Genomic DNA, 16,158 nt, shown 5'->3' with positions numbered 1-16,158 from the left:
CTCTAGAGCGCAGGCTCAGTAGCTGTGGCACAGAGGCTTAGTTGCTCCATGGCATATGGGATCTTCCCAGACCAGGGCTCAAACCCGTGTCCCCTGCACTGGCAGGTGGATTCTTAACCACTGCGCCACCAGGGAAGTCCCTATGTTGCCTTTTATCTGGACTATAAAAAACACTTCAGTGTACTTCTTTCATTTCTTGACCTGGCTATCAGGAAACTCAGAGCCAATGTTAGTACTCAAATGCTAAATCCAACATCTAATTGGTTTGCAATCTATTTACAAAATTTCCAGTCTTTATTTAAAAGTTTTTATGTGTTTTAAAACTGTAAGCCATCAAAAATTCCTCTTGGAAGAAGAAAGGATGTAAAATTTAAATATATTTTAAATAAATAATATAGTCCCTTACTATGAAAGCCCTTAATCAATAAAAATTCATTGAACATCTACTACATACTATGTACGCACTCTTCTAGGGCTGAAGATACTTTGTAAAACAAGACAGTCATGGTCTTTGGTCTCATATGTGGCAGGAGGGTTGGAGTAGAAGACTCATACAATAAACAGGTGGGGGAGGGTAGACGAAGAACAAGTAAATAAATGGATATGTTATTATAAAGTGTGGTGAGAGGGGTAAGCACTCTGCCAAGGAAGCAGGAGGAACAAGATGAAGTTGGAGAGTTAGACCAGGAACAGATCATAAAGGGACTTGCAGGCCGTGGCGCAATGGCAGATGGGCCACTGAATGGTTTGGGGTGGGGTAGAGCCTGGGTCGAGCATGTGGGACATGAGCAGTTTGTATTCCAAAGAGTCCACTATGGCTTCAGGGTGGAGCAGAGAAAGAGTAAGTGACCACGGCAGTGCCCCCCAGGGACAGAGAGGTGGACAGATCGGAGATATGTTTGAAGGTAAACTGACAAGAGTTGCTGATGGGGTGGAAACAGATTGTGAGGAAGAGAGGAAAATTCAGTTTGACTCAAGGGTCTCCTGATTAAGCAACCGGGTGGCAGGCGGTACCATTTACTCTACTCCAGGGAAACTGCAATTATTTATGCTTTTCAGTTCTTGATCATTTTTGAGTAATCTGAGGACACCAAGAACCCAGTCTGAATCAAGGTTGCAGGATTAGGGATGAGAAACAATTTAAAGAAGACTACATGTGATTTATCCTAGAAACACAGAAATGATGTCTTCCATGGACACTGCCAGGAAGCTTTCCCTCTTTTTCCGCTCTTTCTCAAGCACTTGGAAAACAAACTTCCTACTAGACTCATGGAAAGATGCTCAACATCATTAGCCATTAGGAAAATACAGATCAAAACCACAATGAGATACAGTACCACTTCACACCCACTAGTATGTCTATAATAAAAAAAACAGATAATAACAAGTGCTGACAAAGATGTGCAGACATTGGAACCCTCACACCCTGCTGATGGAAATGTAAAATGGTACAGCCACTTTGGAAAACAGTCTGACAGTTTCTCAAAAGGTTAAACATCAAGTTGCTAAATGACCCAGCTATTCCACTCCTAAGTACAAACCCAAGAGAAATGAAAACATATGTTCAAAGAAAAACTTTTACACAAATGTTCATAGCAGCATTATTCATAATAGCCCCAAGTGGAAACAACCCAAGTGTACATTAACTGATGGACATAGAAAATATTCCATAATGGAATATTATTTGGTAATAATGCTACATGCCAAACATGCTATAACATGAGTGAACCCTGAACATTATGCTAAATGAAGAAGCCAGTCACAAAGACCACATATTGTATGATTCTATTTATGTGAAATGTCCAGAATAGGCAAATCTATAGAGACAGAAAGTAGATGAGTGGTTGCCTAGGGCTGGGGGAGGGGCAAACGGGGAATGACTGTTAACAGTTATGGGGTTTCTTTTTGGGGTATTGAAAGTGTTCTAAAATTAGATTGTGGTGATTGTTGCATAATTTTGTATATACACTAAATAAATCTGTACATTTTAAGTGGGTGAATTTTATGGTATGTGAAACATATCTCAAAATAGATGTGAAAAAAAAAAAGCTTCCTAGAGGCCAATGTTGCCTTTTATTTACGTTCTGTGAGAGAAGGTAGATATTAGAGAGTTCCAACGTCAAATATTCAGGCAACATAAAGTTACACAGGTCTTTTTCTGCAGGACTTCTCAGAGCCTTTAATGTGCTAAAATGCACTATGAATCACCAAGAGTGGGTGGATAGGAGTGGGATATAGGCTGCATCACTTCCTAAATATATCTCTGGCCATGGAACATTTTTTTAGTAGAGAGCATCACATAGGACTAGGTTTTGCAGAATCCACTTTAGAAAACAATGTACCTAGGAGTTTTCCCATTCATTCACCAAGCACTACCTGACTACTTGCAATCTCCTGGAACTCAATCATCTCTGGGCTATGAGATGTGGCCGGTACTTTCCCTGCCCTCCATAGAGCTTGTGGTCTAGAAGAAAGAAAAGGGATGTGCTCAAATTTAAGTTGAACACACCGGAAGAAGCACAATGCTGATGCTACAAACCAAATACTATGGGGCCCCTTGGGAGAGATTAATTCTGACTGTGGGCTGGGGAACACTTCATGGGAGACCCAGCATTTCAGCTAGACCTTGAACTATGAGTGGGTTCTGGACACATGGAGATGGGAGGAAGGGATGTGGCACAGAAACCCAGGTCTAAGGGGTGGAAGGGGAAGTCGGGTGCTTGTAGTAGGGGAATAGCAAGTAGATCATTTCAGCTGGAGTATGATGTTGATGAAGCAGAACAGTAAGACAAATAGCTGTAATGGATTGTGGGTCAACCATGGAGCGCCTTGAATGTCTAACCAAAAAATGTTTAAATTCATACTGTAGGAGATGAGGACCCATCAAAGGTTTCAGAGCAGGGGGTGGGGATGGTCATAAACTAGTCACTCTCTGAGCCTCAGGGTTTCACCTGTAAAATAGGGCTAATTCTCCCAGCCTTATCCCATCGTAGTGTGTGAGGACCTGAGCACTTGGCGGAGGGCAGTGCAGCCCTGAGCAAGGTTTATTGCTCAGCAGCACAACAGCTGTTTCCAGTTCCTTTGGAAGAATATGTGTCTCAGAAACACCTGACACGTGATATTTCATCTCCGTGTCAGCTCCAGATGGGAAATCTGACACTGAAAATGAGCGCTTTGAAACAGAACATATTTTAAGTTCTCTTGTAGCAGTCAAATCAAATCTGTATTTGATTTCATTTCATTTTGTTTAGAATGAAATAGGGACTGGAAGGAAGGAACAGCTGCTGTAAACAAAGACAGGGAAAGAGTATAAACAGCAGATTGCCTGACATCAAGTACTAAGACAAGGGGCGTGTGTGAGACAGCCAGAGACAGGGACAGTGATCATGTGTGAGTGTGGATTCAAAACAGTGTGTGTTCCAGAGTGTATAGGCACATGTGTGAGAGTATGTGGGTATGAGTGTGTCAGTGTGTTTAAGTCCATCTGTGTGTGAATGTGCGTGTCTCTGTAAATGCATGTATGAGTTTGGTGTGAGTATCTCTGTGTGTCTGTGGGTGCCCCTTGAAGGATGCAGGGGGAGGATTTGGAAAGGGACAGAGAGAAAGGCACTCCAGCGAAATTGCTGACCCATTTACACTTCTTCCATCACAGGGTGTTAAGAACAAAGCAAGCCAGAGACAGTGATCCCCAGACGCTGCCAAGACTGCAAAACTTCCTCCCACGGGGACACCGAACCCTTACAGACAGAAATCTCTGCCAACCCAGGAGCCTTACCGGGCCGAGCTGTCCCGGGAGCGCCGGAGCCATCTTGCCACCATTTGTTCTATTCTGTGTGCTTTCCGGGTCTGGAATAAACTGGTCTCCAGCATTTCCATTTACCTAAAAGGAAGAAGAGTTTTCTTAAGGAGGTAACCAAAATATTTGGAAGAGGATTCTGACAAATCACTATGATGCTTCCTGTATTTGCCAATTTTAAGACATGCTGATCAAATAACTAGGGCTCTCTATCTGAAATTAACATACACAGGTGCTCAGTGTCTACAGAGTGAACAACTTTAGCAGCCCTCTGCTCTAAGGAGTCCATAGTCTTGTGGTACACAGATAGGTTTTACATCTTAAATGGTTCAACGTAAGGATTAGGGAATAAAATAGATAAGCCTTCTCAGACTGTGACTATGACCCACTGTCAGAGACACACCTTCTGTGTGACACTGCCCCCCGCCACCTCACCTATGTGTGCATCCCTGGACGGCACAGCTCCATTTTGCCTGCATCAGGAACTGCATGGACATGGAAGCATTCTAGTCCCATTGTGCCCACTCTTCGGAGTGCTGCTTCTTTTGCTCAATATTTTATATATAATTTTTGAATAGGAAATTCTAATTTTTGAATAGGTAATTTTGAATTTGTATAATTCAAACCCCAGATTGTAAAAAAAAAAAAAAAAAAAGGATACACAGTTACTGTATTGTGCACTTAAAAATTTGTTAAGAGGGTAGATTTCACGTTAAGTGCATTCTTACCATAATAATAAAAATAAGATTTTTGTACAGTGAACGGTCTCCTCTCTATCCTTCCCTTCCCCCAGCCACTCAGTTTCCACACCCATACATAATCACTGCTCTCCTACTTGAGATATCTGTCTTTCCAGAGTTTCTGTATGCCTATACAAGCAAACACAAATATAGATTTTATGTGTCCTCTTCTTAACACAAAGGATAGTACACCATACACATTGTTCTGCACCAGGCCTTCTTCCTCGATATCTTTCCACATTAATACAAAGAATGCCTCTTCATTCTTTTTGACAGCTACTGAGTATTACATTGTATGAATATACTGTAATTTAAAAAGTAGTCTTCCCTTGATAGACATTTGGGTTATTGCCAGTCTTTTGCTATTGTAAATAATACCACAGTGAGTTATGCTGTACAAGTATCATTTCTGCATATATGCAATTATATATTTGGATAAGTTTCCAGATACTGAATTGTGAGGTCAAAATTTATAAGCATTTGTGCTTTGATAGATATTATCAGGTTACCAAGAAAAATAGTATATATGCTTGAGATTAAATTTTCCTAAAACAATTTATATTTTTCTATTTACTTCTTAAAATACTGGTCTCAACTCACCCAATTAATTTCACAACCCAATAAATATTCACATGAAATAAGATATGACATAGTGAAATAACCATGGATACAGAGAAAATAAAAAAGAATTATAAGAGATTATGTTGCTTAACACTACACAAACACATTTGGAAACCTTAATAATACGGATGGTTTTCAAGGAAAATATAAATGATATAAGATGACCCTAGAAGAGATAGAAAATCTAAAAAGACAATTACCATAAAAGAGAAAACTGTTAAAGAGCACACTCCAAAAAATTCCAGGCAGACAGGTTCAAAGGTGGATTCTTACAAATCTATAAGACGTAGCTCACCCTGACAATTTTTTTGTTTTATTTTAAATAGAAACTTTTAATTTTGGAATAAGTTTAGACGTGTAAAAACGTTGCAAAGATAATACAGTGAGTTCCAATATACCCTTCATTCAGCTTTCCCTAATTTAGCATCTTACATAATCATTGTAACTTTGTCAAAACTAAGAAATTAACATGGGTACACTAATATTAGCTAAGCTATAAATTTTATTCAGATTTCATCAGTTTTTCCATTTATGCTCCTTTTCTGTTCCAGGATCCAATCCTGGATATCATGCTGCTTCTAGCCAGCTTAGTTTATCTTCCCCAATGCTATGTTAGCTCTTCTAGAGCATAAAGAAGGAAATCTTCCAAATTCTTTTTAATCAGTCAGTCTAACATTGATACCAATTCTGATAAAAACACTATAAGGCACAAATACAATCTCCCTTATAAATATCAAAGTAAATATCCCAAATAAAATATTAGCAACTAGAATCTATCAGTAATCAGCAGAATAATAGTGGGATCTATACTAGGAGTGCACTAACCATTTTCATATAAAAATGAAAGCAGGACACCCAAACTCATCACTTTAGAAACCCAGAGACGTACACTTTTCATCAAATGCAGCCAAATACAAATTAATGGGTGTAAAACATAGGCTGCAACCAAAAATAAATTCCATTTAGATCGAGGGATGTATCAGTCTAGCTTTTTTCTACAATGGAGACAGCAGACCTGAATACTGTCTTCAGTTCTGTACAGCTCACTTTTTTTTTTTTTTTGCGGTACGCAGGCCTCTCACTGTTGTGGCCTCTCCCGTTGCGGAGAACAGGCTCAGCGGTCATGGCTCACGGGCCCAGCTGCTCTGCGGCATGTGGGATCTTCCCGGACGGGGCACGATCCCGTGTCCCCTGCATCGGCAGGCGGACTCTCAACCACTGCACCACCAGGGAAGCCCACATTTATATCATTTTAAATTGCTACATAGTATTATTTTCTTTGTCCATATCATAATCTATTCAATAAGTCTATCATTGGATGTTTGTGCTGTTTCCAATTTTTCACTATTATGAAAGCTTTACAATGAATATGCTTATTCATAGTAAATGGCTACTTCCCAGGTATTTTCTTGGGATAATTCCTAGAAATGTAACTACTGGATTTAAGCATATGTTCATTTTTAAGCATTTGGAATGTGTACTGTCAAGTTGCTTCCAAGAAGGTACCAATTTGCACTCCTGCCAGGACAGACCTTTGCAAATATTGAATACTATCATTTTAAAAATATTTGCTAACAGGATGGAAAATAGTGCCTACGTATGATTTAAATGTTTATATTTTGAAAAATACAGAAGACAAAAGTAAATACAATCTACATTCTCATATATATTGGATATTATTTTTAAAATATTTGTTAATGGGATGGAAAGTATCATCTAATTATTAGTTTAAATATATATTTCTTGAGAAATATAGAAAACAAAAGTAAATATCACATATAATTCCATCACATTAAAAATTATATAAATTGAGTATCTTTCTTCAAACATCCAATCCAGTTCCCAGAGATTATCACTGTTAACAATTTGGTGGGTATTCACTCTCACTTTGCCCTAAATCTATAGAGACCTATATTACGTATGCTAAAATATATAGGCCACAAAAATACAATCATGGTATACTCAGTGGTCTGCATCTTGCATTTTTTAACTGGTGAATATATCACGGACATATTTCCAGATCAGAGCTCATTATATCAATAGTTTTGATTTGAAGTTATTTGATTACTCATATATCTGGACATTTTTTATGCACTATGGCCATTTATGGTTCTTTTTTGTTACTTTTTTATTTCTGTTTTTTCCTTATCTTTCTACTAGAATGTCTGCCTTTTTGTTATTGCAAAAGCTCTTTTATAATAAGGATTACTTAATGTCCTTTTGCCAAGGACACAAAACCCCATCATATTTCTGTGAGAGGGTCAAGAATGAAGGGAGGGTCAAGAATGAAGATTCTAGGGAGGGTCAAGAATGAAGATTCTAGTGTCCTGACAACACAGAGACTAATCACAAAGGATACAAAAATAAATGTCCAGTAAAGCCTACAGCATATTGTTTTCAAGTATCAATTGCCTCAGTCAGGCCCTTAACAGGAGTGAGTCAGCTAGCAATTATAGGATGTGGAGGTTAACTTTGTTTGCCTTATGTCTGAGCATCACACTTTCAGCACCTTCCTGGAGGGGTCTGGGATGCTAAGGAGACTTAAAACCAAGTCATATAAAGACTCACTGAAAAATCAGAGAATGTTTATTCAGCAAAGATTTGGAGGTGGCCTATATGATCATGGTTCACAAGTGGCCAAAAGGCCACCAGGTAGAAGAGACATACGCCATATGTTTCTGGGGTGCAGAGCCAAGATTAATGGGGGAATGCCACAGAGAGGGAGACTCCAGCTCAGGCTGAGGCTAGACCTCTCTAGTGTTCCTAGTGATCCAAGAACAGGATGAGTTTTCTCAAGAATTAGCAAGATCCTGGTCACTGAAGGCGGTCAGGCAGAGGCTGGATAACTAACTCTTCATGGATGTAGAAGGGACCTTACAGTGGAGTTCAGGGACCAGATGACTTCTGCAGTTTTTCCATCCATGTGACTTGAGGTCTCTACTAGATCTAAAAAGCAGACAAGATGATATTTGTTGTGCTCTGTCTCAAAACTCAAAGACCCACATCCCCTGGCGTAGCTGGAACTCCTGAAGTCACCACATCTCTGGAAGATACAAAATCTCTGACCACTATGTTGTTTCAATCTCCAAATGACCGCAGTGTTGCCAAGGATCTCAGACTCATCCATAATGATTTTCCATTCCTTTCAAAGGTCATCAAACTGCAGTGGTTACTTACAGGGGATTATTACAAACACAAATACAGCTTAGCTAATTGATTTCTGTAAACATATATGGCTCTAGTTAAAAGAATTAATTTGCATTATATATCTGGACTGTGGGTAGGGACATGCCTTCATCTAGGAATCCCCAAAGACCAAACAAATGACATCAGCCAAGCCATTATAAGTGCTCCCTGACTCAGCAAAGCCTGAGCAGGACAGTTTAAAGTCAAGAAAATGACCTGCTAATGGTTTTAATATTTGCCTCTGGATTGCTGAGCCAATGGAAGAAAATAAGAGCCCAAATAATTCCCAAACATTTGAATCTTCTCTACAATCCCATTGCCAAGAAGTCATCCGGCCTCTAATTGTTCTGTCATTCATTGTTAGACCAGCTGCTTTACATAAAGCTAAATTCCACACCTCCATCTCCGCAGCTTCAGTCCTCCACAGTAATGTTGCCCTTCGAGCACTCCTCCTCGCCCCACCACCAGTGCACCCTCCAGAATAAATCGTCTCCCTCTTCTATACATCAGTCTTTCTGGACCTGAACATAGCAATCTTGCCTCCTCTGCCCTGGACTAAACATCCTCAGTTCTTTCACCAGGTCTTCATAAGACAGGATCACTTTAGATCACCCTCCTGTGGGCACACACCAATTTGGCAAAATCCCTTAAAGAGTGCGAATCCTCAAACGGAACACACTTCTGGTTGTCTGGAACAAAATACTAAGAAGAAACAAGCTCAAAATATTTTGCAAAAGGAGAAGAAGACCAAATACATTCGGGTGATAGCTATCTTACAAAGTAAATAGACAATTAAGGATATAAACCCTTCAAAAGGGATACAAGAGGTGATAACAAAGAACTTCAGGAAACCATTAACTGCTAATGAGAAATGAAAAACATCAAAGGAGGCAGCAATGGATAGAAGAGAAAGTGAAGAGTTAAAAATCATTTACACTAAATTGAAATTAAAAAACAGATAGCAATTTAAGTGAAACTGTCAGAGCTACAATCAGATTGAGGATATTCAACGTACAAATAATAGGAGCTAGCAGAGAAAAGAGAAAAGGAATGCACAAAAGTGTAATCAAAGAAAGCGTTAAAGGTAAATTTCTTGAGCTGGAAAATATGTTTCAAATATAAAGAGCACAAAAAGCAGCTCTCAGATATATGCCTCAAGGAAGGTTCCTTACACATCAGCTCAAGTTCTTAAATGTCAAAGACTAAAGAATCAGCCTTAAAATCAGTTTTACAAGGGGGAAAAGGGCTTCCCTGGTGGTGCAGTGGTTAAGAATTCGCCTGCCAATGCAGGGGACACGGGTTCAAGCCCTGGTCCGGGAAGATCCGCAGAGCAACTAAGCCCGTGCGCCACAACTACTGAGCCTGCGCTCTAGAGCCCACAAGCCACAACTACTGAGCCCACGCGCCACAACTACTGAAGCCCGTGCACCTCTTAGAGCCCGTGCTCTGCAACAAAACAAGCCACCACAATGAGAAGTCTGCGTGCAGCAGGAAGAGTAGCCCCTGCTCACCGCAACTAGAGAAAGCCCGCATGCAGCAACGAAGACCCAATGCAGCCAAAAATAAATAAAATAAATTTTTTTAAAAAAGTAAAAGAGACGGGCTTCCCTGGTGGCGCAGTGGTTGAGAGTCCGCCTGCCAATGCAGGGGACACGGGTTCGTGCCCCGGTCCGGGAAGATCCCACATGCCGCGGAGCAGCTGGGCCCGTGAGCCATGGCCGCTGAGCATGTGCGTCCGGAGCCTGTGCTCCTTAACGGGAGAGGCCACAACAGTGAGAAGCCCAAGTACCGCAAAAAAAAAAAAAAAAAAAAAAAGTAAAAGAGGAAAAGAATATGATAATTTGAAAAAGATTAGGTTCATATGCTTTGTAGCATATTATTTAGGTACAGATGCAGGCTCCGTTCATTATTTCTCTCTCTGGGGAATGTAAAAGCTTTACAAGAGTCTGTTCTTGAAAGATATCCCTGGGAGTCATTCTGTGATTTTTTTAACCTACTAGTGAAGGTCTTTTGTCAGTTCAGTGGTTTTTTTTTCTTTCACTATTTTTCCTCTTATTATACTGTCAGAAACCTGAGCATAGAGAACATGTCTTATCCCTTTTAATTCTCTCTCAGGACCTGTAACATAGGCTCAATAAATGTTTGTTGAATGACTGAAGGAACAAAATTAAAATAAAAGCAGAAATAAACTGGAAAATTAGAATAAAGTTTCACTTAATAAAGACAAAATTAATGTGGGCTCTTAAAGATTGAGAAAAACGTAAACCACTCTGATACAAGTTATTATTAACAAAATGAGAAATGAGCAAAGACAAACATTAGGGAAAAAACACGAGAGAGTGTCATACATGTTGTACACAATTTAGATAAGCTAAGTAATATGGGTGGTTTTGGAAGATATATTTGGAATGCATCTTTCTAGAGTCTTCCTGTTAAGTCCTTCAACTTTCCTGAGGGGCAGACTCCTGGCTAACAAGGTCAGCTTCATAGAATGGTGTCTCCCAAGACTTCCATATCAACTCTTTGGTATGTAAGTGCATTCATACCTGTGAAGGGATTTTCCTAGACCAGTTCCTTGGACATAGTGGAAGAAATACTTTCCACGTAGGGTGTTAAAAGGAGAAGATTCTAAGACCCATACTGAAAGGTGAAAATAGGATTCTCACCAATGAAACACCCTGGTTGTAGCCTCTGGGAATCCAAGATGTTGATCTTTCCTGGATGTGCTGAAGATTCCATTTGTTTAAAAATAAATCTAATTCACTAAACATACATTAATTGAAAAAAAACACTCACAGGGAGATCAGCTTGGTGCTTTGTGACCACCTAGAGGGGTGGGATGGGGAGGGTGGGAGGGAGACACAAGAGGGAGGAGTTATGGGGATATATGTATATGTATAGTGGATTCACTTTGTTATAAAGCAGAAACTAACACACCATTGTAAAGCAATTATACTCCAATAAAGATGTCAAAAAAAAAAAAAAAAAGGAAAAAACACTCAGTGCAGGTGACCAAGAATGAGCGATGAGTAAGATGCAGCCCCTACCTCAGGAAAGGGTCAACCCCCTTTCTGTTCTCTGCGTGCTGGTAAGAGATGCCTGGCAAGGTGGTCAGTGTTTTGGGCTCATTTATTCTATGGTTTCCACAAATTACTTCTATCTGCAGCTATCCTAAGGCCGATCAGCTCCAGGAAACTGAGGTAGTTCAACACCTTCCCCCCGCAAAGCAAAGAACCAGAACTAAAATTAAAACTTTGAGTAAATCTATAACTGCAGAAGAAATTCTGAAAGTGAATTTTTCAAAAATCTATTAAAAAATCCACACAGAACCTGAAGGTTGCTGTGTTTATCAGAGAATTATTTCAAACTCTCTCTCAAAATTAATAGACAAGGCTTCCCTGGTGGCACAGTGGTTAAGAATCCGCCTGCCAATGCAAGGGACACGGGTTCGAGCCCTGGCCCGAGAAGATCCCACATGCCGCAGAGCAACTAAGCCTGTGCGCCACAACTACTGAGCCTGTGCTCTAGAGCCTGCGAGCCACAACTACTGAGCCCACGTGCCACAACTACTGAAGCCTGCATGCCTAGAGCCCATGCTCCGCAACAAGAGAAGCCACGACAATGAGAAGCCTGCGCACCGCAATAAACAGTAGCCCCCGCTCACTGCAACTTAGAGAAAGCCCGTGCACAGCAACGAAGACCCAACACAGCCAAAAATAAATAAATAAATTTATTTTAAAAAAATTAATAGACAATATTCTTCAACAAAGAAAAATGATAGCATGCTACCAAGTTCTTCTAATAATGCAAAGGTAGCCCTGAATTTAAAATCTTACAAAGCTTACACTAAAAAGTAACATAGAGGCCAATCTAACTCATGAAATACAAAATTCCTAAACAAGATCCTGGCCAGAAGATGTTAATAATTCTTGAAGCTAGGAGGTGGGTATTTAAAGTTCATTTTACTATTCTCTCGACTTTTGTGTACTATAAAAATTCTTCTTAATAAACTTGTTTTTTAATTAAAAAAATTACCTCCAGCAAAATCCAGCAACAACACATTACAAGGATAATACACCATAATCAAGTTGGATTTATCCTATGAATGAAAGGTTCAATTTAAGGAAAACTATTAATATGTTTTAGCTTATAAATAGAAAAAATAACAAAATAGGTGAGCATATCATAAGATGCTGCAAAATCATTCGTTCTATGTAATTTAGGCTCCTTGTTTTGATTAAAAAAACCAGAAATACCAGGCAGTTCAATATTATTTTAAAATGAAATATAAAAGCATTCCACTTAAAAGGGAAAATAAAATTACAGTGTTCATCACAACACTATGGTAGCCAGCAAGTGTGATACAACATGAAAGAGAAATGAGAGATAAATACAGCAAAGGAACTTAAACCACCAGTGCCTACAGGTGGCATGATTGCATATGGGCCTCAATTTCAACATATTGGAGATAGTAAATAACCTGGGCAAAATTGTAAAGTTGTGAAGACTTAGGAGACTTTATGGACAATCACAAGTATTGAAAAGGACTATATGTGTAAAAGGAGTCTGGACTTGTTCTGAATGAAACCTAAAGTAAAAATTTATCTAAGTTCAAGAAGACAAATTCGATTCAATGTAAACATCTTTTCTCTTTAATTTTTCTTAAGGGAAATTTTAAAGCATACACACATCAGACAGAATGGAATCATGAATCTCCATGTGCCCATGGAGTTAGCTTTAACATTTAACCATTTTGTCCATCTTGTAGGGACATCTTGTAGAAGACTTTTCATAATCAGAGCTATCAAAATGGCACCGGGCTACCCAGGTGAAGAGAGAGCTTTTCATCACTGAGGTGTGCAAGAAATACAAAAGATATTAGCAGGTCAGGGATCCTATAAGGGACAGTCAAAATTGGCTGGGGACTAGATCAATATGTGCCTTCCAAGCCTGAGAGTCTATGATTTAGGAGGTGAAATGGATCCAAACTGTGTGCTGGCCTGGACCAGATCATAAACAACTTGAAAGCAGGGTTTCTTCTCTTAGTCATTTTTGTATCTCCAGTTCCCAACATAAATAGATATTCAATAAACTTAGTGTTTGTTAAATGAATAAATGACAAATGAATGAACGGAACACAAAATGCAATGGTGGAACTTCTACACACCAGTAATAAACAAACAAACTCTCTCTCTCCCTCTATATATCTTCTTATAACATTTAATCTCCAATATACCCAAGGTCTGAGGATATAAACCAACTGATGACACAAGGCAAAAACCACAAACGAGAAAACAAAATGCATGGCAAACATCCAGCCTTTTGAATAATGAGAGAAAATAAATGACCAAATTAGCATTTTCTCTTAAACTAACATAAATAATTGCTAAAATGTCTTGACCTTCCTCCCTTGGCTCCTGTGACATCTGTCTCCTCACTCTCCTCCAGCCTCTCGGACTACACCTACCCAGCTACTCCTCTTCCCTCCATCATCTAATTCTAGGTTCCTGTTCTCAGCTCCCTTCTTATCTAATTAAATGTGACACCTATTCTTTCTAAACCAGAAGTTCCCAAACTTCATGGCACATTAGAATCACCTGGGGAGCTTTTAACAATCCCAGATCACACCCTAGACCAATCAAATCAGAATGTCTGAAGGTGCAAGCCAGATGCTGGTAGTTTTTAAAGACCCCCCCCCCACAACCCCGCCCGGTGATTCCAACCTATAACAAAGTTTGAGGTTCACTGCTCTACACACTCCCCACGGGCGATGTCATTTACTCCCCCAGTTTCAGCTGCTTTGAGAATCACCTGCCTCTTTAGGATCTCTACCAAGACGTCCCATAAGCACTTGAGCCAGTCATATCTAAAATAGAATTCACCATCTTTCTTTGCTCCGCTCCTCAAATCCTCTCCTCCAAGGTGGAACATTTTGTTGAAGGAGACCACCATTCAATTTTTCTAACTGCCCAAGTCAAAAATCATTCTTGACTCTTTCCCCGTTTCATGCCCCACAGTGAGCCAGTCACCACGTTCTATTGCCTTTGCTACCAATTACCTTAATCTCTCACCAACTCTCTTTTCTTAGTGCTACAGCCATTGTCCAAACTTTGATCCTGTCTGAAATACTACGATAATCTCCTAGCCAGTCTCTATGCTTCTAGACTTCCCCTCCATCAATCTATCCTCCGTATGGCTGCCAAAATGATATGATATAATTCTAATCATGTCACTTTTATTTTTAAAATCCTTTAGTGGTTTCCCTTCATCTTTAGGATAACATCTGAGCTCAAGAATTACAATAATATTAAAGACCCAATTACATTAACATGCTATCATTTACTACGTGCCAGACACTGGGCTAAGTAATTTATATGTGTTTTCTTATTTAATGCTTATTACAATCCTCACTTACAAAAAGGAAACTGAGGCATGAAGAAGTTAAGTAATTTGGCCAAAAGTACATAGCAAGAAAGTGGCAGAACTGGAATTCCCAATCAGATTAGCTTGCTTGTCTCTGGAGCTAGACTCAACCACTCCCTCCCACTGCCTCCCTTCCAGCCTTGGAGCAGCAGTCAAAGCCCTTTGTGATCTGGCCCCTGCCTACCTGTCTGTCTCATCTCCCTCACACTGCACACACCATCAGCTCTGAATTATCCACTGTTCCCCAAACAGGCCCTGATTTCTCACACGGTCATGCCTCTGTAGATGCTGTTTCCTCTGCCTAGTCCATACGCCCTGCCTGTCACCCACCAAATTCCTACTTGCACTTCAGTGAGCGGTCACAGCAGTACACTGGTCGAGCACCAACACTTCCCTCTCTGGCTTGTTTTCTCATCTGTAAGAACAATTACAATGATCCCTGCCCAGCTGTGTTCCAGGGTTGGTGAAAGGTTTACATTCCATTATATCGTGACAATTCTTTGAAAACTATAAAGTTCTATGCAAATGTGCCCACGAGAAACCTCTTTTTCTGAGGTAGTGTAAAGCTCAGTTGTATGACCAAATCTGAGACAAAAGTTTGAAGTATAAGAAGTTCATCTCTGCCATAAAAAGGAATGAAGTCCTGATACGTGCCACAGCATGGATAAACCTTGAAAACATTACACAAAGGAGAAGCAGCCAGACACAAAAGGCCACACATTGTATGATTCCATTTATACGAAATGTGCGGAATGGACAAATCCATAGGGACAGAACATTGATTAGTGGTTGCCAGGGCCTGTGGGAAAGGGGAAATGAGGATTGACTGCTAATGGGTAAGGGGTGTATTTTGGGGGTGATAAATGTTCTGGAATTAGACAGTGGTGATGGTTGTATAACCTTGTGAATATATTAAAAACCACTGAACTGTACACTTCAAAAGAGTGAATTTTATGGTTATGTGAATTATGACTCAATTTTTAAAAAAAGTTTCTCTCTGGCACCTAGCTTAACCCTTCTGCCCCCTTTCCCTTGGTGGTAAGTAATATCCAACTCCAATAAGGAACCCGTTTTTCCTCATACCCTTCCCCCCCATTCTTTCTTAGTAAAACCCAGAACACTGGTTCCCTAAAAGCATTAGAAGCATCTGGAGGGCCAGTTAAAACACAAATTGCTGGGGCCCCAGAGTTTCTAATTCAGTAGGTCTAGAGTAGGGCCCAAGAATTTGCATTTCTAACACCTCTCTAGATAAAAGCTAGGGAATTTTTTTTTTAATATTTATTTATTTATATTTATTTATTTTATTTTTTTGGCTGTGTCCGGTCTTAGTTGCAGCACACAGGATCTTCGTTGCGGCACTCAGGTTTCTCTCTAGTTGTGGCGCGCAGGCTC

At 39.8% G+C, this 16,158-nt stretch overlaps 1 protein-coding gene across 1 annotated transcript in view; it reads right to left on the bottom strand.

Annotated features, from left to right (window-relative positions):
- Positions 1 to 16,158, bottom strand: part of FRMPD1 (FERM and PDZ domain containing 1) — a 131,001-nt gene that overhangs the window by 42,435 nt on the left and 72,408 nt on the right. Inside the window, exon 4 of the mRNA XM_012533648.3 lies at positions 3,776 to 3,880. Within this exon, the coding sequence (XP_012389102.1) occupies positions 3,776 to 3,876 (101 nt within the window). The 5' untranslated portion in view covers positions 3,877 to 3,880. The remainder of the gene's footprint in view (positions 1 to 3,775; positions 3,881 to 16,158) is intronic.

The sequence above is a fragment of the Orcinus orca genome, chromosome 6, assembly GCF_937001465.1.
Source record: "Orcinus orca chromosome 6, mOrcOrc1.1, whole genome shotgun sequence".
NCBI lineage: Eukaryota > Metazoa > Chordata > Mammalia > Artiodactyla > Delphinidae > Orcinus > Orcinus orca.
The sequence above is the reverse complement of the archived record's forward strand: the minus strand, read 5'-3'. Positions and strand labels throughout refer to the sequence as shown.